General features: G+C 42.2%; 1 protein-coding gene across 1 annotated transcript in view; it reads left to right on the top strand.

The window, feature by feature from the left end:
* The first annotated feature begins 7,255 nt into the window (after nt 1-7,255).
* Nucleotides 7,256-23,996, top strand: part of scn2b (sodium channel, voltage-gated, type II, beta) — a 34,760-nt gene continuing 18,019 nt past the window's right edge. Inside the window, exon 1 of the mRNA XM_059957303.1 lies at nt 7,256-7,534. Within this exon, the coding sequence (XP_059813286.1) occupies nt 7,456-7,534 (79 nt within the window). The 5' untranslated portion in view covers nt 7,256-7,455. The remainder of the gene's footprint in view (nt 7,535-23,996) is intronic.

Genomic DNA, 23,996 nt, shown 5'->3' on the forward strand with positions numbered 1-23,996 from the left:
TTGCTAGAAATAGCTTGACACACTTACTGTATTTCTTGCCACGCTGAATCAAGCTTACTCGGCTTCATTGCCTGCAGAAGAAAAACACTTCTGGGTCTAATTTTTACAAACTTCAACCATGGTGCCTTCTTAAAAACTGTCAAAAATTAGTTCTTTGATTGCATACAGTAAATATACGTAAGTGATTCTGCAGATGCTGTAAATCCAGAGTTACACACACAAGATGCTGGAGGAACTCAGTAGGTCAAGCAACATGGAAATGAACGAAGAGTCAATGTTTTGGGCTGAGACTCTTCAGCTGGACTGAAAAGGAAGGGGAAAGATGCCCGAATAAGAAATTGGGAGGAGAGGAAGGAGTACATGCCAGAACATGGTAGGTGAAGCCAGCTGAGAGGGCTGAGAGGAAGAATGAAACAAGAAGCTGGGTGGGTATGGATGCAAAAAGTAAAGAGCTGAAGAAGGAGGAATCTGATAGGAGAGGAGAGTGGACTGTGGGAGAAAGGGAAGGAGGAGGGGCACCAGGGCAAGGTGATAGGCAGGTAAGAAGAGGTATTGAAGTGGAGAATTGAAGAAGATGGAAGGGGAGGGCAAAGTTATTGGAAGCTGGAGAAATCAATTTTCATGCCATCAAGTTGGAGGCTACACAAATGGAATATAAGGTGTTGCTCCTCCAACCTGAGAGTGGCTTCATCGTGTCAAAAGAGGAGGCAGCCATGGAACAACATGTTGAAATAGGAATGGGGATAGGAATTAAAATGGGGCACTGGAGGGAAGGAGGAGGGAGGTTATTGTATAGAAGTTGGGGGAAGAGGACGCGCTGGCTTAAACTTGTGTGTGTTTCAATAACAGTTTTTAATCCACTTTCTATTCAATCAGACAGTCAAACAAACAAAAATTGTCTTGCTGGCACTCATGAGAATTTTAAACTAGAATGCAGTTTTTCACTGTTATGTCAATTTGTGTGGATTGTGAGTACCTGTACAGACTTCAAAGAGGAAGTTATGTCAGAGCTGCATTACAGCCTTTTGACTTTAGATTTCTCCCCTAACAGAAGGAAAAACTTCCTTTTACGTGACGTGCTCTTTAACCTTGGGTCAATTCATGTGTTTTATGATCAAATAAATATATTTGAATTGCTTGTATTGTAGACTTTCTGTACACAGTGTTACGTATTCAGGCAACAATAAATATATGAGTTTGGCAAGGGTTTCTTATAACAAACAACACGTTTATTAAACACAGAAAACAAACCCCCCAAAAGTAAACAAACACTACCGTAACCGAAAACAGCTGCTGAGCGGTAGCCCAAACAGTTCGTAAAGTGATATTCCAAAAACAGTTCTTTAAAGTGGTATTGCCAAAAGTTCGATATGCTCACAGTCCATTTAAAAGGACAGACTTTATAGGACGATTTAGGTTCTCTTTCACGTCGCTTGCTTCGATCCCCGACATCGAACTTCCCACGAAGAATTCACGAAACAGAACGGCTTAAAGGCACTGACCTTTCCTTCTCCACTACCTTCAATCCTTTCTAGTTAAACCTAGGGATTAACACGAAGATAGTCAACGAAATCCTTCCAAATAAGGATCAAACAAAGGTCGCCCCCGTTTCACCGTAGAAAGCGATTCTCCTCGATCTTTAACTTCCAACTTCGAATCTTCACTCTCCACTAATTTCGAACTAACAGAATCATAAAGAACCTGCTGGCAATGACCTCTTAAACTTTAGGCATTAAATAAAAACTTCATCCTTCAGCTAAACTGCGTCATCACTTCAAACATGCAGTGGCATGAAGTCAACCTGGCAAATCCAGCCACGAACTGCCCCTCCTCACAGGGTGGGGTCTACCTTGTATAACCCGTAAAAAAAAACCGTCACATGATCTCTACTGGCGGGAAAATGACGTCACCACCATCACAAGACCATCACCTCAAGTCCAGTACAGCTTCAACCCCAGTCACATGACAAGGGCTCCACTGTCATGTGTCACGAGTACGTAACAACAGCAAGCTCCTGTAATGAGAAGAAATAGTCTATACCTTACTGTTGCTTGTTCCACGATAGGTATTGGCAAGGACACAATAGCAAAACATTTATTATGCTTTAATCCTATCAAATTTCTTCACAAGAATGTTAACTAATGAAATAAAGATGGAGGGCTATGTAGGAGGGAAAGATGGTTTGATCTTGGAGTAAGTTAGAAGGCTGATTAGAAGTAGGAAGAATTGGATGCCAAAGGGCCTGTGCTGTGTTGTATTGCTCTATGCTCTATTTTCTATCAAGTTCCACTGGGACAGATGGCTAAAAGCTTGGTCAAAGAGATAAAACATGTCTTAACTGAGGAGAGAGTGGTAGGCAGATTGCAGGTTTTGGAAATTCCAGAGAATTGCAGCAGATTGAATTGTGATTGATAAAGTGGATGAAATTGGATGAGTGAAATTATTAAGGAGCATTTGGAGCAATTATTATGGGAGCTGGTGCAGATGCATAAAGAAAAATTAGAGAGTGACAGGGCCACTGAAGGATTTGAAAACAAGTTAAATATTAAAAATAACACCTTCCTTAACCATAAGCCAATGTCAGTCAGCATGCAAGGGTCTACGTGAAAGGGAATAGATGAGGCCACAGGACCATAACCCTATTTCCCTGCAATTAACGCCACAAGATCACTTATACATACCTAAAGGTGTAGAAAGTGTGCCCTAGATTATAATTGGATTTGCAGGTATAGCACTTCCTCAGAGTGGCAGTAGATGTGTGTGCGTCCACATGTCTAAAATGGCATGAATACACAACCTCTTGATTGAGGATGCTCTCCACAAGGCCTTTAATAACATTTCCCAGTAGCCTCCCCCCCCTCAAAAGATCAGATGTAGCACCACTACTCTCAATTACATTGGTGCTGTTGCAGTCAGATTCCTAATTTAACAAAGTCAATGTAAACCTGCCATCAGAATTTTATTTTACAAATAATGGCAGAAGTGAGAGTAGAGGTGTACAGAGAAGAATAAGATTGTACTTATAGAAAAGGAAATGATTCTGCAAAAATAAAATAGCAGAAGTCATAGCTGACAAGTCATCATATATACCTGACTGGTGACTGGATCATGTTGGGGCACTATTCAATATTAAGTGTGTAAATTGTTTTGTGAAAGAGGACATTAGTGATTTTATTGATCTTATTAATAGTGAATGTAATCTAGATGCATTAGGTTTAACCTTGATTTCATCTGATCCATTATTAATGATAATTGAATCCATTATGAGTCAATGTGATGACCATCAAATAAAGGAACCAAGTCAGGCAGCATCTGTAGAAAGAAAAACAGACAGTGTGTCAGTCTGCGACCCTTCATCAGAACTGGGAAAGAGAGAGATGTGAGTAGGTTTTCAGTAGGAAGGAAGGTAAAACAGGAGTCTGTGATAGGAAGAGTCAAGATGGGACAGTGTTCAGCACATTAAGCCACTGGGCCTGGGAACGTATGGGAGCAGAGAGGACTCAGCCTTACCACCAAGCTGAAGGTCTACCGAGCAGTGGTTCTCACCACCCTCCTCTATGCCAGCGAGACCTGGACTGTCTACAGCAGACACACTAAACAGCTCAACCACTTCCACTTGAGCTGCCTCCGCAGACTTCTCCACGTACGATGGCAGGACAGAGTTCCAGACACAGAGGTCCTGGAGTGCGCTAGCACCCACAGCGTCTACCCCCTCCTACAGAAAGCCCAAGCCAGATGGGCTGGCCATGTTGTCAGGATGTCTGACAGTCGACTACCAAAACAGCTGCTGTATGGAGAGCTGAGTCAGGGCAAGCGCTCAGTTGGAGGGCAGAAGAAATGTTACAAAGACTGCCTCAAAGACCTCAACATCAATCCCAGTAGCTGGGAATCACTTGCTCTGGACTGCCCAACCTGGTGGAGCAGGACCACTAAAGGAGCGTATGCAGCAGAAATCAGCCGCACCGCAGAGGCTCAGAGGAAACGCACAAGGCTCGAGCTACCTCCACTTCCACTGCAGCACCTACCCTCATGTGTCCCACATGTGGGCGAGCTTTCAGGGCCCGGATTGGCCTCACCAGTCACCTCCGGACCCACAGTCTCAAACCCTCCACCTGACAGAAGTCGTGGTCGTCTTCGACTCCGAAGGACAAACAACAACAACAAGCCACTGGGCCTATGAAATGGGTTGTTAGTGATAAGGTCAATAAGAAAAGCACACCACTGTATAAACTAGGCGGCATCTGTGGGGCACACAAAATGCTGGAGAAACTCAATAGGTCAGACAGTATCTATGGAAAGGAATAGACAGTCAATGTTTTGGGCCAAAACCCCTCATCTGGATGGAACAGGAGCAGTTAATATTTCAGATGAAGAACCCTTCACCAGACCAGACAAAGAGAGTCATTATGGGTAGCAGCCAGAAATGTGGGTAAAAAGAAGGGGATTTCTCAGGTAGGTTGAACATGTTTGGCCAATGGATAAAATACCAGGGATGTACAATTTGTGGCTGATGAGGCTCTGGCATACAGAGACATGTTCAACAGACCAGACAATACACAAAGTGAAAAAGAAAGAAAGCAATCACTGTGGAACTAGTTCTTATTTAGATGGGGTGGGGGTAGTGGGGTGGGAAGAATGTTATCAAAAGTCAGAGCTCAATATCAAGTCCAGGATGTAAAGGAAAGGTGTTAAACTGGAAAGATGCAGAAAATAAACAAGGATTTTGCCAGGACTTGAGTTATAGGGGATGTTGGACTGCCCAGGACTTTATTCCTGGGAACATAAGGGATTGAGAGGTGACTAAAGTGTATAAAATTGTGTGGGGTATCAATAGGGTGAATGCACTCAGTTTTTCCCCCCCAGAGTTTGAGAATCAAGAACTAGAGGGCATAAATCGAAGGTAAGAGGGGATAGATTTAATAGGAAGTGGAAGGCCAACTTTTTTTTTCCACAGAGGGGAGATATACACTTAGTGGCCTCTTTATTAGGTACACCTGTACACCTGTTCATTAATGCAAATACCTAATCAGCAAACATGTGGTAGCGACTCATTGCATTAAAGCATGCAGACATGGCCAAGAGGTTCAGTTGTTCAAAGTTCAAAAATTCAAAGTAAATTTATTAAAAGTACAAATATGTCACAATATACAACATTAAGATTCATGTCTTTGTGGACATACTCAACAAATCTATATAATAATAACCATAGCAGTATCAATGAAAGACCGTACCAACTCAGGTGTTAAACCAGTGTGCAAAAGACAACAAACTGTACAGATACAAAGGTTCCTGAACCTTCTACTTGATAGCAGCAGTGAGAAGGGAGCATGTCCTGGTGGTGGAGGTCTCTGATGATGGATGCTGATTTTCTTCAACAATGTTTCATGTCAATGTGCTCAATAGTTTGGAGGGCTTTACCCATGATAGACTGGGCCATATCCACTACTTTTTGTTGGATTTTCCATTCAAGGGCATTGGTGTTTCTGTACAGGTTGTGATGCAGCCAGTCAATATACTCTCCACTACACATCTATAGAAATTTGTCAAAGTTATAGATGCCCTGCTGAATTGTTGCAAACTCCTAGGGAAGTAATGATGCTGCTGAGCTTTCTTCATAATTGCACTTACATGCTGGGTCTGGGACAGGTTCAGACCAAACATCAGAATGGGGAAAAACTTTGATCTAAGTGACTTTAACTCTGGAATAATTGTTGGTGCAAGGCAGAGTGGTTAGAGTATCTGAGAAATTCACAATCTTCTGGGATTTTCAGGCACAACAGTCCCTAGAGTTTACAGAGAATAGTGCGAAAAATAAGAAAAAAATCAGAGAATGGGAACTTGGGGAGAATAAAATGGGATTAGTGTAGGAGTGGTATAAGTGGTTGAGTGATAGATAGTCTATCTGGACATGTTTGTCCAGAGAATGCCCAATCACCTTAGCTTCTCCAGCAATCTGGATGTTCTGGAAAGGTTCTGTGCTGTATGTCTTTGCACTCTATCCAGGAATAAAGAGCAGTTTCTTGAATCGCCTGTTGTGAGCAGTCCGTGGATGGGGAAAGGTACATTCACACTGATGTTACTGAAATGGCAGATGGAGAAGATGCAAATTGATATGGGAAATAGAACGGTTTGGGCTGGAAACTTGGTAATGAGGAGCAGCCATTAAAGGGAACAGAGTTAGTCAACACAATACACATAGTCGGCTAAAGACGAGAATATGGGTAGTTATTCATTAACTGTTTAGTAAATAGGGGTATCAAAATGTTGACTGGTCATTTCCCTCCATAGATGCTGCCCAGCCTGCTGAGTTCCTCCAGCATTTTGTGCCAGTGTTGCTCAAGATTTCCAGCATCTGTAGATTTTCTCTTGTTTAGTAGTCAATGCGTCCATGCTTTAGCATGTCATTAGACCGAACATCAAAAACATGATCAGAGACGTTTCGGACCGAGCCCCTTCATCAGACTTGGCCCGAAATGTCGACTGTTCATTTCCCTCTATGGATGCTGCTTGACCTGTTGAGTTCCTCCAGCATTTTTGTGTGCGTTGATAAAAACATAAATTGTGTACAGCACGGGTAAAGATGATGCAATGGGAACAAGTCAGAAATACAATATTTATCCGCTACTGCAATTATTTGCATGTCCACAAAGAATTCTGTTTAAGTTCGACAGGCGTCTGTAAAAGCGCAAGGAGGTTTTGATAGAATTAATAGGCGAAGGAGATGGAAGATGGAAACACTGTGGGTAGTGGTAGTGGTAGTGGCGGGTGGCGGGGTAGGGTAGCTGAGAGGATTCCAGGGAGCGAGGAGAGAAAGCAAATATGAAATAGGCTTCCCAGGCAAGAAGAACCAGCTATCTTCAGTGAGCTGGGAGGAGGGATTATAAACGAATATATAAAAATAAACTTTGAATGGAAAATAAGTTTGTGTATGTCTTATCTTTATAATGTATTAAACATGATACAGTAATAGTCCCTTCAGCCGCACCCTACATTTAACCCTTTCATTCTTCCCCTCCCGTGTAATTGTGCACATTCTGGCACATACCGATGCTGGTACAGTTTAAGTAGTTAATTTGTTAGTTTTTTTTCGCACACTCAAGAGCCCAAATATGGAGATAAAATACGTGGAGAGTTAAACAATAATAGTTCACGCTGGCAATTTTCCCGTTAATTAAAGCGGACCCAGTTTACATGTGCTGCTTGCTACCCGGGTGATTTCAGCCCGCGACCTGCGGTACATTCGTTGCTTGGTAAATAGAATCGTTCTTGCTTCTCGCCTCCAGCCCCCTCATCTCTTCCACAGCTCAGAATGAACCCCTTCCCATCCTTGCCGACACACATCCAGCCATATTGAACACGGACAAAAACATCCTCTGCCGAGCAGCTCACACTTCCGCACCTCTCTTCACCGCTGCCTCCTTCATCTCCACTGTCTCCATCTTTGGGAAATCCACAATGAAAGTCAAAACCAGACCCGTTCTACCCTTCCTCCATTTCGGCTTGGCCGGGCTTATGCTGCTGTCCAACGGTTTGGGTAAGTTCGAACCATGTATTTTATAAGCTTTCTCGAAAAAAAACGATCTGGGAGGAAGAGAGGGGCGCGAGTAGGTGGGTGGTGGGAGTGTATAGAAAAGGGGATCTGAGAAGAAAAAAACAAGCAAACTAGATATTACCAAATTGCAATCTATCAGCAAAAGTAAAAATTAAAAACACTTTCTATCTGATGTTGGAATATCTAAAATTGCGAATAGCCCTGCTCCATATAGCTTCGCAATATCTTAGTTAAATTGTTATATTTCTAATTCATTTCTTGCCATATTTACATATTTATTATTTTTAGATCATTGTATATGTAATATCTTTTTAGATTCTGTTATCTGAGAGACTGTTGATGTGAGAAATTAGATTACTTTGCGTACACCCAGAAACGGAAAGCTTGTGCTTGCTCCGGCTGATAGGAAAAAAATGTCTTCATCCTAGTCACCAGCCTTTCTCCAGGAAAGCTACCTAGTGCTGCAGTCAGCTGCAATAAAAAAAGCAAACGCACACTAACTCTTCTCCTTGAATCTTCCTTTGAGTGGCCGTGAATGACTGCATGCACTGACAGGGTCTCTACAGAAGGAATAAAAGATTAATTCCTGTACCATTGCTAAAATGTCTGCAGGAAAAAAAGCGCTGAAATGCCCAATTGATCTGCGAAGAGGGAAAAATGGTTAATTAAGTATAGCTTCTATCCTCGCCTCACTTTCTTTCTTTCCCGTGTTTCCATATTTGGGAAACTGGCCCTAAAACGAAATGCCTGTTTCTGTTTTCCAATGTAGACCCTTCTGTGGTCCATCCAGGAGAGAGGTAGTTATTGCGACAGAGCCATTTGTGGTAAATAATGTTATTGAGCAATCCAGTCTTCAAAGGCACCCTGAGTTCCTCCATTGCTTTGTGCTTGCTCCAGATTTCCAGCATGTGCAGTATCTTGTATCTTCAAAGTCAGGGACAGTTTTCACAGGTCTACAGGGGAATTTACAATCATTACCCATCTGTGGCTTTCTTCAGTGTTTTTGGGTGTGGCAATTTAGTTGTGGGGTTGTTACATCAGGTCCTACCAAGACCTTTATGAAATGGGGAGAATTTAACATGCAGTGGAGTTGATGTACTGTGAATCTATGGGCCAGTTGAAGATGTTCTATTTTTTACTGACTCATTGCATATAGTGAATTCTTCTGGACTGGGAGGGATAGACAGGATCTCTACAACCTCCATGGTCCCCTCCTCTTTCCTTTTCTCCCATGGTTGTTCCTCCTTCCCACTCTCCAGTCCTATCAGAATCCTTCCTTTTCAGGTATTTACCTCCTTCACCTACAACTTTCCAACTTCTTACTTCATCCCCTCCCCCGCACCGACTCATCTTCCCCCTCAGTTGCTCTCATCTATCACCTGCCAGCTTGTACTCCTTCCCTCACTCAATCTTCTTATTCTCACTTCTTTCCCTTTCCTTTCCAGTTTCGAACCAAAATGTCAATTGTTTATTCCTCTGCATAGGTGCTGCCCGGTCAGTTGAATTTCTCTAGCAGTTCATGTGTGTCCCTCATGATTTCCAGCATCTGCTGTCTGTGCCCTTGTGTGTTCTCGTGTTTATGATTTGAAACTTCAAATCTGCCCTCCACTGCAAGCACAGTTTTCATCATGCCTTTCGCAGCCTAAACCTGAAGCACTTACCCTAAACCTCTCCATCATCCTTCCTCTTTAACTAAGCTTTTGGTTATTTGTCCTTGTATTTCTTTCCGTGGAATTGCGTCAAATATTTGACAAAGCCCCTGGGAATTAATGGAATATGTGCATCACTGGTAAAAATCTATCTGGCCTATTAACAGGCAGCTTGTGACTAGGTTTGCCTGGCTATCCAATTAATCAATTAGATTTATAAATAACTTGATGAGGTAAAAACAAGTCACTGTAAATTGGTTCACTCTTTCGCACTGTTTCACGAGTGTGGAATGAGTTGCCAGTGGAAGTGATAGCTGTGCTTCAATTATAACATCCTATGTTCCAAAGGATAAGTTTGTAGATTAATTGGTTTCATAGGCATAACAGGTGGCGTGGCATTGGGCCGGAAGGGCCTGTTATTGTGCTGGATCTCTAAATAAATAAATAAACAAGCTGCCAGCGGAAGTGATGGATGCTGGTTCGATTTCAACATTTAAGAGAAATTTGGATATGTACATGGATGGGAGGGGTATGGAGGGATATCGTCCAGGTATGGGTAGATGAAACTAGGCAAAAGATCAGGTTGGCATGGACTAGATGGGCCAATGGACTTGTTTCTGTGCTGTAGTACTCTGTGACTCAATGTTAAACTAAAAATATGAACATTTTGAAAAAAAAATCCAAGGAAGAAATACTATTTGTCCACATGAAACTGTCTCCAAAGTGGTTCAGGTCTGAGGTCCGAGATAATCTAATTTGAAGCTCAAAGTGCAGAACTCAGGGAATCATATGGCCTTGCAGCCTTTCTAGAGAGATAGTAACTCACAGATGAATATAAAAAATTCCACTTACTCTTTGGAGAAGAGCATGGAGATCTGTTCCAAGGTTCCTGGCCAATCTTCATCTCTTAACTAGCAGCAATAAAATAAAATTGTTTAGAGATTATACCCAGTTATTTAGTTAGTCTATGGTAGTTAATCTAATTTTGGAACTCGGCCTTTTCTCCTTGGAGTGACGGAGGGTGAGAGGTGACCTGATGGAGGTGTATAAGATGATGAGAGACATTGATCGTGTGGATAGTCAGAGGCTTTTTCCCAGGGCTGAAATGGCAAACATGAGAGGGCATAGTTTTAAGGTGCTTGGAAGTCGGTATAGAGGAGATATCAGGAGTAAGTTTTTTTACTCAGAGAGTGGTGTGTGTGTGGAATGGGCTGCCAGCGATGGTGGTGGAGGTGGATACGATAGGGTCTTTCAAGAGACTCCTGGACAGGTATATGAAGCTCAGAAAAATAGAGGGCTATGGGTAACCCTTGGTCACTTCTCAGGTAAGGACATGTTCGGCTCAGCTTTGTGGGCCGAAGGACCTGTCTGGGCTGTAGGTTTTCTATGCTTCTATGTTTCCAATTTACAATGCCTAGTTAACCTACCGAACCGTATGGAAAGCAGAGCACTCGGAGAATACCCATGCTGTCACAGGGAGAATGTACAAACTCCTTACAGGCAACAGCAGGAATTGATTATGGGTCACTGGTACTGTAACACTTTGTGCTAACCACTATGTTATAGTGCTGCCCTTTCCCAGCATTTGTAGTTTTTTTTTGCTTTCCATCTACTGGTTTGGGAGAGTATTTGCAATTGTAACTCCTATTTGACAGTAAGCTGTAAAAGGACCTTTCGACATCATAGAGATTTAATGATTAGCTTTATTTGTCACATTGAAACATACAATGAAATGTGTTGTTTTCAGGTGGGAGGCAGCCCACAAGGGTCGCCATACTTCTGCTACCAACCTAGCATGACCACAACTTATTAACCCTAACCCGTATCTTTGGAATGTGGAAGGAACACCTGCGGTCACAGGACAACGTACAAACTTCTTACTGACAGTGGTGGGAATTGAACCCTGAATGGTGATCGCTGTCGTGCTAACTGCTATGCTACACTGCCATGCCATCATTATGAGCATACAAAGACACGAGAGACCGCACACACTGGAAATTTGGGTCAACACACATTTTCCTACATTGATGCTGCCTGACCCATTGAGTTCCTCCAGCATTTTGTTTGTGTTGCTCACTATGAGAATGCCAGCTTCAACAGTAACTCAGACTCAAGAAGAAGACAAACATTGCCTTTTTGTGCAGCTACCCACACAGCAGAAATTCCAGTGAAGGGTCTTACTGAGAAATGTTGCAATGAAATTTTTCATTGACTGCAGTCAGCCCCAATAATTCAATAAATAAAAGGGAATTTGCACTCAGAATTGCTAAATCGTCTGCATGCTTTTTCCATATGCTGTCTGGATTATGAAAGTAGAATCTGATTATAATTATCATGGTAATTCAATAAAGATTTGTGAAAGCTTGATATAAATATTAGGCACTCAGCTATTAATCTAAACTCCTTCCATATAAATTAGTTCCAGTCACTCACTTGGCACTTAATGATATCTCTTTAACTATTTCATTCCCAGAAATAATCTAACCAAGTGGTCTTTCTCTATCCCTCAATGATTCCAGCATGGAAATTAACTGATCTTTTGACTTCTCTGTCACTCACAATATTTTTCCTCTGGGGACTAATCTATTCTATTGATGTCTCCATGACAGTCTTCCATTCCCTCCCAGAAATCATCAGATCTATTGATCTCTCTCCTTCACCCTCAGTAACTTCTAAGCCATACTAATTAATCTATTGATACCTCTCTGACTTTCATTTACACACCAGACCTCCCTACGTCTCTCCTCCCCGGAAATACTCTAAATAGTACTTAAATAATAAATATAATCAATAATAAAACTATAGCAACAATCTTAAGCAGAAGCATAAAGGGCTAGGAGTTCTCTGCAGCATCAATAGAGAGCAAACTGGTTAAAGTTCTGTGGAAGAATACCTTCAATATATTCTGATCTTATCAGCTCTCTCTAACACTCATCATTTCCCTCCCAGAATTAAATTACTGGTATCACTCCAAACCTCAATATTGTACCTCTTGTGGAACAATCTTTCCAATCAAGAGTGGGAATCCATTTCCTTACCCAGTTTTGATTTCTCACAGTCCATTCAACATACTCACCCTCTAAGGGAATGAACCTAGCCCAGGCTCATACACCCACATTTGGCTGTGTCATGGTCCGGTCCATGGAGTCAGCGTTCCAGTTCACGGTCCGGTCCGTGGACTCCACGGACAGGACCATGAAAGGCTGTGCTTGTCAGGGACAACAAAAACTCCTGGGTGTGTCATTCTTTCATTCCAAAGCAACCATTTTTACTCATCAAACAACTCATTTACAAGGCGCCTTGGAGAATGGGTTTGATAGATTTGATAGGGAGGATGTAAAGTCTGACGTAGCAGTAATTCAGTGCAGTAAGGGGAATTATAGTTAGAAACATAGAAACATAGAAAATAGGTGCAGGAGTAGGCCATTCGGCCCTTCAAGCTTGCACCGCCATTCAGTATGATCATGGCTGATCATCCAACCTGCTTTCTCTCCATACCCCCTGATCCCTTTAGCCACAAGGGCCATATCTAACTTCCTTAACAGTTGTATGAGAGAGGAGTTGGCCAAAGTAAATTTGAAGGAGATGCTGGAAGGGATGACAGCAGAGCAACAATGGCATCAGTTTCTGGGAAAAATGAGGAAGGTGCAGGATAGATGTATTCCAAAAATTAAGAAATATTCTAATAGTAAAATAGTATAACTGTGGCTGACAAGGGAAGTCAAAGCTAATGTGAAAGCAAAAGAGAGGGCATACAACAAAGCAAAAATTAGTGGAAAGATAGAGGATTGTGAAGTTTTAAAAACTTACAGAGGGCAACTAAAAGAATCATTAGGAGGGAAAAGATGAAAGGAAGCTAGCAACAATATCAAGGTGGGTAGAAAAGGCTTTTTTCAAGTATATAAAAAATAAAAGTGAGATGAGAGTGGATATAGGACTGCTTGAACATGAGGCTGGAGGAATAATAGCCGGGGACAAGGAGATGGCAGATGAACTAAATGAGTATTTTGCATCAGTCTTCACTGTGGAAGACACCAGCAGTGTGCCAGATGTTGAAGGATGTGAGGGAAGAGAAGTGAGTGCAGTTACTATTACAAGGGAGAAGGTGCTCAAAAAGTTGAAATACCTAATGGTACATAAGTCACCCGGACTAGATGAACTTGATCTAGGGTTCTGAAAGAGGTAGCGGTAGAGATTGTGGAGGCATTAGAAATGATCTTTCAAAATCATTGGACTCTGGCATGGCACCAGACAACTGGAAAATTGCAAATGTCACTCCACTCTTTAAGAAAGGAGGAAGGCAGCAGAAAGGAAAATATAGACCAGTTAACCTGACCTCAGTGGTTGGGAAGATGTTGGAGTTAATTTTTAAGGATGAGGTTATGGAGTACTTGGTGACACAGGGAAAGATGGGACAAAGTCAGTGTGGTTTCCATCAGGGAAAATCCTGCCTGACGAACATGTTGGAATTCTTTGAGGAGATTCCAAGTAGGATAGATAAAGGGGATGCAGTAGATGTTGTATATTTGGACTTTCAGAAGGCCTCTGAAAAAGTTCCACACATGAGGCTGCTTACCAAGTTAAGAGCCCTTAGTATTACAGGAAAGTTACTGGCATGGTTAGAGCATTGGCTGATAGTTAGGAAGCAGCGAGTGGGAATAAAAGGATCCTTTTCTGCTTGGCTACCAGTGACTACTGGTGTTCTGCAGGGGTCAGTGTTGGGACCGTTTCTTTTTATGCTGCATATAAATCCTTTAGATGATGGAATAGATGGCTTTGTTGCCAAGTTTACAGATGATTTGAAGATGGTGGAGGGGCTGGTAGTGCTGAGGGAACAGGTAGATTGCAGAAGGACTTAGATTAGGAGAATGGGCAAGAAAGTGGCAAATGAAATACAATGTTGGAAAATGCATAGTCTTGCACTTTGGTAGCAGAAATAAATATGCAGAATATTTTGTAAACAAGGAGAAAATCCAAAAATCTGAGTTGCAAAGGGACTTGGAGTCCTTGTGCAGAACACCCTAAAGGTTAACTTGCAGGTTGAGTCAGTGGTGAGGAAGGCAAATGCAATGTTAGCATTCATTTCAAGAGGTCTAAAATGCAAGAGCAGGGATGTGATGATGAGGCTTTATAAGACACTGGTGAGGCCTTGCCTTGAGTATTATAAACATTTTTGGGCTCCTCATCTAAGAAAAGATGTGCTGACATTGGAGAAGGTTCAGAGGAGGTTCACAAGGATGATTCCGGGATTGAAAGGGTTATCTTACAAGGAACGTTTGATAGTTCTGGGTCTGTAATCACTAGAATTTAGAAGGATGAGGGGGTATCTCATTGAAACCTTTCAAATGTTGAAAGGCCTAGACAGGGTAATGTGGAAAGCATGTTTCCCATGGTGGGGGAGTCTAGGACAAGAGGGGTGTCCATTTAAAACAGAGATGCGGAGAGATTTCTTAAGCCAGAGGGTGGTGAATTTGTGCAATTTGTTACCACAGCCAGCTGTGGAGGCCAGGTTGTTGGTGCATTTAAGGCAGAGATTGATAGGTTCTTGACTGGACTATGGTATCAAAGGTAACGGGGAGAAAGCCAGAGAGTAGGGCAGAAGAGTGAAAAAAAGGATCAGCCACGATTGAATGGTGGAGCAGATTCAATGGGCCAAATGGCCTAATTCTGCTCCTATGTCTTATGGTCTTATGCACTTATAATAGATGGTAACAACTCATTTACAAGGTACCTTGGGAATAATAGATGGCAAAGTTGACTTCCATTCATCTCTTTACATTTATAAACTACCTTCATCATAGTAAAAAATACCCCAAACCTCTTTACAAGAATAAAATTGCATAAAGAACTGAATGCCTACAGAAAGATGAAAACAACGGTTACAAGAGCAGTTAGAGGCTGAGTATGTTATGATGAGTGATACAAATCCTTACTCCTGGAGTCTTGCTATCTTTCATGATGAGCAAGTCAAAATTGTGTGCGAATGCACTCCACTTCTTTGATGAAGTCCATTTCCAAACACATTCAAGAAACTTGATACAATCCAGAGGAAAATAGCCCACTTGCTTGCCAACCCATTCACCATTCTGAACTTCCACACCTCTGGGCAGTGTACGTGCTATCTAAATGTGCAATCTAATAACTTCAACTGCACTTCCCAAACATGTAACCTTTACAACAAGAGCAGCAGGTGCATGAGAATGGCATCATCTCCTAGTGGCCCACCACTAATTTGGAATTGTGTTGTTGACTCTGTACTAGCATTGTATCCATGTCTGTATTTCCTGCTTATCAGGCCTGTGGGATAATTGTCACTATACTACCACCAGTGGTTCAGGAAGTCAATTTATCCCCACACTCTCAAGGACAATTTGGAACGGTCTGTAAATGTTGGGGATGCAGTGGCACCCACCACCAATGGAAGGAACAATGGTATCAGTAAGTGGTCACCAAGTTGTTCACAGGTTGATTTTTAATCAATTCTTTAAGAGTGCAGAAAATGAAAGGGAAATAGACAGACTGACAGAGAATTTTCTGGAAATATTCTAGAGCAAAGCCATGATAACCAAGGGTAGGGTCATCAATGCTTGAATTATTAAAATTACTGCAAAGGACAGAAGTGAAGGAATGTGAAGGATGTCTTCAAATCACCCTGGGGGATTTCTTGACTAGCTCTGGCTCCATAATGGGGCCAGCCACTATCTAGCTGCAGCCCAGTTAGTCCACACTCAGTCACCACTATCTGAGAGGAGAAGCTATTGACAGTGATATCAGTCTTGATGCAAGGTCTCAACTCGAAGTGTCAACAATTCCTTTCCTCACACTGTTGCTGCTCAAACTTTGAGTTCCTCTATCAGATTATCTGGTGCTTTTATGTGGCACCATCTTACTAGAGTCTTCTCACCAGTACACAGTTCGAGTTCCACTCAATCTTCTGAATTCCAGACCTCTCTTACCTTCACCAATGGACGAATCAAAGAACTGTATACCATAGGTGAAAATGAGAGTGACTGTCCTTGATATCAACTGTGGCATCAAGGACCCTTGATAAAACTGGCCAGTAGGAACCAAAGGAATAATGACTGATGGTTGGAATTGCACTTTTCCTGAATAGAAAATGTGGTTAATAATTCTAGCCCCAAGAATACTTCAGCAAGACTTTCTCATGCCCTACACCCAACTAGTATCTGCTGCTTCTGAAAATAATCTTCTTCATTACTGGCCTTCTTATCATAAATTCGGCAGTGGGGATATTCCCTGATAAATGCATAATGTTCAGTTTCATTCACAATCAGTCAGCAAAAGAGCATAATATTGAATGTGGGAAGAAAGGCTATCACAGACAAGAGAGATTCAGATTCACATTTATTTATCACATGTACATCGAAACATACAGTGAAATGCATTGTTTACATCAATGACCATCCACAGTTCACAGCCATTCCAAACACTGAATTCATCAACATCCTGGCATCCAACTTCACCAGCCACATAAATATGGTACATATAAGAGTAGGTCAAAGCACTGGTAATCCATGGTGAGTCATTCTCTTCCTGACTCCCTAAAGCAGGGGTTCCCAACCAGGGGTCTGGAGACCCCTCGGTTAATGGTCAGGGTCCATGGCAAAACAAAGTTGGGAACACCTGCCCTAAAACCTTTCAACCACCCAGAAGGCACAAGTCAGAAGTGCAATGAAATACTCTTCACTTACCTAGATGAGAACAGTTTAGCAGCACCCAGGTGAAAGCCCTCTGCTCAATAGATTCCACACCATCAACCTAACTCTACTAGCAGCACATAGTGGCTGTCTGATGCACCATCAAAAACTCTCGGAGACGGGAGGCAAACGATAGGCTTTTATTAGCTGCAAGAAACGACCACACAACATCCTGGAGACTGAGTGGGGAGCAGTGCCTCCAACTGCCTTTATACAGGGGTCTGCGGGAGAAGCCACAGGAGCAGTCAGCAGAGGGGCGTGTCCAAACAGGTATATGTAGTTCACCACAATGTCATTTGAATCCTTTGCAAAATGCTCTGTGCTTACTCATCTGGGCTACTGCATCAGCATCTTCTAAACCTGTGACCTCTACTCCAAGAAGGGTTTCCAGCACATGGGAAATCACTATCTCAAAATGCACATTGAAGTTGTACATCACTCCTTCATTATTGCTGGATCTAAATCATGTAATTTCCTCTTCAATAACAATCAGAGAAGATCATGTTTAGGATGACAGTGCCTGAAGGATCTGTAAGGCTGATAAATAATTGATGTATTTACCCAGATACCAAACAAAGAATATATTCAAAGAGACAAAGAAGGGAATATAGCCTTAAATCTTGACACATTTGGAATCTGAAATGCCACTTCCCCACTGGAGGTGTGAATATCTTGACTCAGGATTGGATTCATTTGGCTGATGACCCACATAGTCAAATTTCCTATTCCCACTCTTTGTCCAAGAGTTGGCCTTCTTGTGGAATGATGGCCTAGATCAGGAGTTGAAAAAAATGTTGTTTTGTTTATGATGGAGTTATCAATAATTCACACCAGCATGAAGAAGTAATTAAGACAGCATGAATTGTCATGGTCCCGATTGTTAATCCCCTATCTTGCCCCTAATCTCCTTTGATTATGCCTTGATTATGATCGTTAATTTCCCATTTACTGCTAACTTGCTTGATGACAGCACACGTGGTCTCCATCAAGAACTGCAGTATAGGAATCCTGGCATCACAACCACTGGTTGCCAGTTTGTTGGTCTATTCCTGTGTGATAACTTCATTTCCTGACCAATTAGAACCAATTAGTTCCAAGTTCAGCTCCAGTTTCTACATTTGTGGATATACCATGAAAACTCTGTCTCTGTGTCAAGACTCCACAGAGCTCCATGTCAAGATTCCTCCTGTTTTCTGTTCAACATTCACGCCTGCACCAGCATCCCCAACTCAACCTCTATGCCTGTGTCCTGCACTTGGGTTCTCCTCAGTCACTCCGTGCAACATGAATATTGATTTCTCTATAATCTCTCCCCTCTCCCTCATCTCTCTTTTTCCATTTCCCATTCTGGATCCACTCTTACCCCCTTTCTTCTCACCTACCCATCAGCTCCCTCTGCTGCCCATTCTCCTTCCTTTTCTCCCAAAGTCCACTCTCCTCTTCTGTCGAGTTCCTTCTTCAGCCTTTACCCTTTACATCTATCATCTCCCAATTTCTCACTTCATTCCCCACCTTCCCCCTTACCTGGTTCCACCTATTACCTGCCAGTTTGTACTCTTTCCCCTCCCCCCACCTTCTTTTTCTGGCTTCATCCCCCTTCCTTGCCAGTTCTGATGAACGGCCGGCCCGAAACATTGACAGTTCATCCCCCCCCCCATAGGTGCTGCCTGACTTCCTAAGTTCCTCCAGCATTTTGTGTGTCTTGCAATTACATTATTTATTTTTCAGAAATTGAGACCTGGATGAAGAAATACTTGCACACTCAGAGAGGCTAGTTAGTCACAGAGTGGAACCCAATTACATAGTCACATGGGACCCAGTTATAGACACAAAAGAGTTACTTACTCTGAGACACCAGGATCTGGTAAAACTCACGCAAAGAGACCCTAGGATGAAAACAAACAAGTTGGGTGATAAATTGTAGCATATTGCTTGTTATGCATTATATTACATGTTACCGTATTTTTAACTAAACTCATCCCCTTGTCATTTTCTGTAGGTTCCAGAAAATAATAATAAAAATGATCATAAAATAATATGGATCAACAAATTCAAGACAATAAAGGCAGAAAATGCCAAGAGAAACCAGAAAGGATCCAGAACTCAATCTGATTACTTACACGGGCACAATCAAATGGCAAACATCATTCACCAAAATCTGGCTTTAAAATACAAACTCATAAAAGACACCAGACCTTACTATAAATACAAGCTTGATCCAGTTTTAGAGACAGAGTCCCACAAATTATATTATGACTGATCAATTATTACTGATAGAACAATCCATAAATAACCGTCCAGATATAATAATACAGGATACACAAGCAAGAACAAATTACTCAATAGGTATAACCATTCCAAACACATATAACATACAAAAATCAATCTGCTGAATTAAAAGAGGAAGCTGAAAGACTTTGGAACATGAACAGGATATACATTGTCCCAATATTAATTTCTACAACTGGTATCATCCCAAAGTCACTAGAGAATAGTGTTAAACAATTAGGCCTACACGGCAATATTTATGTAAATCTTCAGAAAGCCACAATACTAAACACCACTGGAATAGTGGTCTTTAGTATTAGTTAGGAACTTCCCCTAGAAATTCCTAACAATTGAGAAATGAGTGTGCTTGGCTATGCCCGTACCTCAGGTTTTACCAGCTTGAGCTGAGAAAAAAAATAATAATAGTAATAACTTATCTGCAGAGCACTACTCATACATATGATGTAGTCCAAAGTGCTTTCGAATAGGATAAAGTGCAAACGTGAAAATAATGACAAAAATATGTTAATTAAAAGCAAGGTTAATTAAATAGGCTTTGAGCTGGCGTCAAAAAAGTGTCAACTGAGGCTACATCCCTTATAGTTTTAGGTATTGAATTCCACAGTTGAGGAATGTAGTCCAAAAAAGTTATAAACATAGAAACATGGAAAACCTACAGCACAATACAGGCCCTTCAGTCCACAAAGCTGTCCCGAACATGTCCCTACCTTAGAACTACCCAGGCTTTATCCTTAACCCTCTATTTTTCTAAGCTCCATGTAGCTATCCAGGAGTCTCTTAAAAGACCCTGTCGTTTACGCCTCTGCCACCGCCACCGCCACCCCATTCCACGCACTCACCACTCTCTGCATAAAAAACTTACCCCTGACATCTCCTCTGTATCTACTTCCAAGCACCTTAAAACTATGCCCTCTCCTGCTAACCATTTCAGCCCTGGAGAAAAGCCTCTGACTATCCACTAGCTCTATCAAAGTTGACCAGTCAATTTAATTTTAAGAGACTGGTGGATGAATCATGTTGGGAGCCTGTGAAGTGGTATTCTTCCTTCAGTGCGATATTCCCTCTCCAACAAATTCTGAATCTTTACTAATGCTGTATAACCATTTGATGGTTACTCTATGCAATAGTTGCAGAGGAACAGTGGGCTTCAATTTTGTGAGGCATACACGGAATCACGGTCACAGACATGGAAATATTTAGTTACAGACATAGAGGGGCTGACCCAGTAGCTAGTGAACAGGTGGATTATAGAGTGCAAATTATTTATTTATTTAGAGATCTCGCACAGAAACAATGAGCCGCCCAATTACACACATTTGGCTAATTAACCTGTGTGCTTGGAATGTGTGAGGAAACTCACTCAGTTGGAAACTCCTTACAGATAGCGATAGGAATTGAACCCGGATTGCTGGCTCTGTAAAGCTAAAGCTACTAAACACTACACCAGCATGCCGTCTCTACAGCTGCCAATACCATTATTAACATTAGTGTTACTCCTTCAGCTGCAGGTTTTTAAAATTTACACTCCGAATTGACTAAGCAGTCACTGCTTGTCCTGCTTTACACTATTGCAGGTCCCCACGTGATCAGCCAAACGCTTAACTCAGATTTCTGTGTTTAAACCGCACTGCCTTCCAATAGCGGAGACTCACCGGGCAAGGAAGTTACTTGCTCCATGCTGGACTTAACAACTTCATACCCCCACCCCAGCCTTCCTCAAGTGAGACATTTGCCACTACTTTTATTACATAAACAGGATGTAGATATAATTAGTCCAGTGCTGGAATCAAAAAATAAACTCTGATTGCTGCTGCATTGGAGTTTAGCCACAGAATGAGGGGAGACATTAGATATTGCAGGTGCCCTGAATTTGGAACAACAATCTGCTGGAAGAACTCAGCAGGTTGAGCAGCATTCATAGGAAGGAGATAAATTGTTGATGCTTCAGGTCCAGACCTACATCACGATAGAGCAGAGAGAGGAGGTATCTAGTATAGAGTGGTGAGGCGAGTGAAGGGACAAAGATGATTGACAGACTGTGAGGAAGAGGGTTGAATGAAGGGAAGATGAAACCAGCTAGAAGATAGGGAGGGGTGTGGTTGGGAGACAGGTGGATGGGTGGTAATGAGAACAGAAGGGGAAAAAGAGGAGAAGTGGGCAGAAGTTGAGGGGTGGGAGGAGGGTTAAGGTAGTGACAACTGCTGGAGGGAGATAAACAGACTTGAAGGCGAGCAGAGGGAGGGGCAGAGTTGCTTTGACCTCCCTCCCTTCTTCTCCACTTCTGCCAAGCTCAGTTGGATCCTACAGACAGCCTCACTTCCCTCGTTTTCATTTCTCCACGTACTCCTGCCCCAGTCTCTTCTTCCAAGCTGCCTGCCTTCTTTGACTCTCACACCTTCACTCCACTACCATGACCCCAAATTTTGCTCCAACTCTCACTCTTCCACTTTAGCCATTTGCCTCTCCTTGCACCCCAGTCTCATTCCACCACACTTCATTTGCCTCCCTCCCTCCTATTCTCATGACCTTCATTGCACTCACTCCCTCCATCTACCTCTCATATTGATGTTCTCTCTTCTATGGGAATAGAGTCATAGAAACCTGCAACATGGAAACAGGACCTTCAGCCAGCTTAGTGCCATGCTAACCATCAGTCACCCACTTAAACAAGTTCTACATTAATCCCAATCTTTATTCATTTCAGATTTCTCCAGATTCTACCACTCACCTGTGTACTAGGAGTAATTTACAGCAGCTAGTTGACCTACCATCCTGTATGTCTTCATGACGTGAGCAGAATGGTAGTGTGGCAGTTAGCTTAGCCCTATTACTATTCAATTCCGTTGCTGTCTGCAAAGAGTGTACATTCTCCCCATGGCCTTGTTTGGCTTTACTTCCAGGTGCTCTGGTTTCCTCCCATATTCCAAAGGCATACAATTTAGTAGCTGTTAGGTTGTATTCTGGAGCTATGGAATATACCAAATATTAATTTCCACAGCAACTAGTCTTCAGATCTGAAAGTGGATTGTAGATTGAGTTTAAAATGCAGATTAGAACAATGATCTTCCTGGAGCAGCAGGCTGGGGTTGATTGCAAACCAGGAAACAGCTATTCACCTGAGATGTCTGCATATGCATGAATGCAACTCGGAGACAAGGGTGACTGACACTCATTTGGGATGTGTAGGTGTGAAGTTCTAGGTGTTTGAAATGATCTGCAATGCAAAGGAAGCATTACGAATGCATTGTAAGTATAGAATTGTCCTGCTGTTACCTTTGATCTTTAGCATATAAAATGTCATGTAATATTGGATCAGAGAGCCACTTCCAAGAGTGTCTTCAGAATGATGTCTGCTTGTTTTTGCTGAATAAAAGACTTCTATTTCACCAGCTTCTGTGTCTCACCGGTAACTTTGTTCACAGTCACGACAGTCCGTTAATTAGTTACATGGGTGTAATTGGGTGGCATGGGCTTGTTGAGCCAGAAGGGCCTGTTACCGTGCTTTGTCCCTAAACGAATAAAATATGAACTGGAAACTCACGCACATAGAGAGAACATGCAGATTCCACTCAGATAAGCACTCAAGGTCAGAACTGAATCCAGGTCTCCATCGCGGTCAGGCACTGGCTCCACTAGTGTGCCATTGTACTACCCTAACAATTCACCCTATCGTATTCACAAACTCATTCATTTTAGACCTATTCCCTCTTTCTCTAAGCTATACAGACCGGATCTCTACACTGTTGCTCATAGGATCCTTGGGTAAATCTAAGGACTGACCTGATGGAGATCTTGTTGATTATGAGTGAGTTGGATAAAGTTGACTGAGAGATTTTTTGGTGATTTGGAGTGGAAACAGTCTGAGTTTATCCTGGAATCTCTGGTTATTTATGAAGATTCCTGAAACTCTGGGATCTTTCTATGCAATCTAGGTTACCTGCTCCCAAGTCATATGCTCCCAAGCACACTGGCCTGTGCTTAAGACCAGTAAACCAGAGGTTCCAAATCATATCTTGAGCATTTCGTACTGGAGGCAGTGAGTGCACTGCTTTTGGCAATGCTCCCAGATATGTCGGTGGCCCGAAATATAAGGGAATCTCTGATAAATATAATTCAGAACAATTCATTATCCAGCAATCAGTGAGAATGTGGAACCTGCGCCCACAGGAAATAATCCTGATGATCAGCGGACTCAGAGGAAGCTGGATAACAGTGCAGAGGAACCAGACACTCCATGACCTGTACATGCTTATGTCTGGAATATCATAGCTCACTCTCCTGCAGGCCTTAAAAAAACTGACTCAGTGCAGCTGATGACTTGCTTCCTGATCATTTTTTTCCACATTTTACATTCATATGAAGAACCTATAATTTTGCATTTCCAACCTTAACCCTATTTCAGGTGCACTCATATATTTGCACAATGTTCCTTCTTGATCCAATCTGGTTATTGTTATATATTTTACTCTCACCTCTCTTATCTACCTAATTTTCTAACTTTTACAGCTCTCAAAAACCCACTCACTTCCACAGTGCCCCCAGTCTGAAGCTCCATCTACAGTGCTAGACACCTAAGCAACATACATAATATACAAACACAAGAAATCCTGCAGATGCTGGAGACCTTGAGCAATGCACACAAAATGCTGGATGAAGACTCTTCATGGAGGGAAATAAACAGTCAATGTTCCAGGCCAAGACCCTTCCTCAGGACTGGAAAGGAAAGGGGCAGAAGCCCGAATAAGAAGATGGGGGAGGGGAAGAAAACACATACAAGCTGGCAGGTGA

The sequence above is a fragment of the Hypanus sabinus genome, chromosome X2 (assembly GCF_030144855.1).
Source record: "Hypanus sabinus isolate sHypSab1 chromosome X2, sHypSab1.hap1, whole genome shotgun sequence".
In the NCBI taxonomy this organism is placed as follows: Eukaryota; Metazoa; Chordata; class Chondrichthyes; order Myliobatiformes; family Dasyatidae; genus Hypanus; species Hypanus sabinus.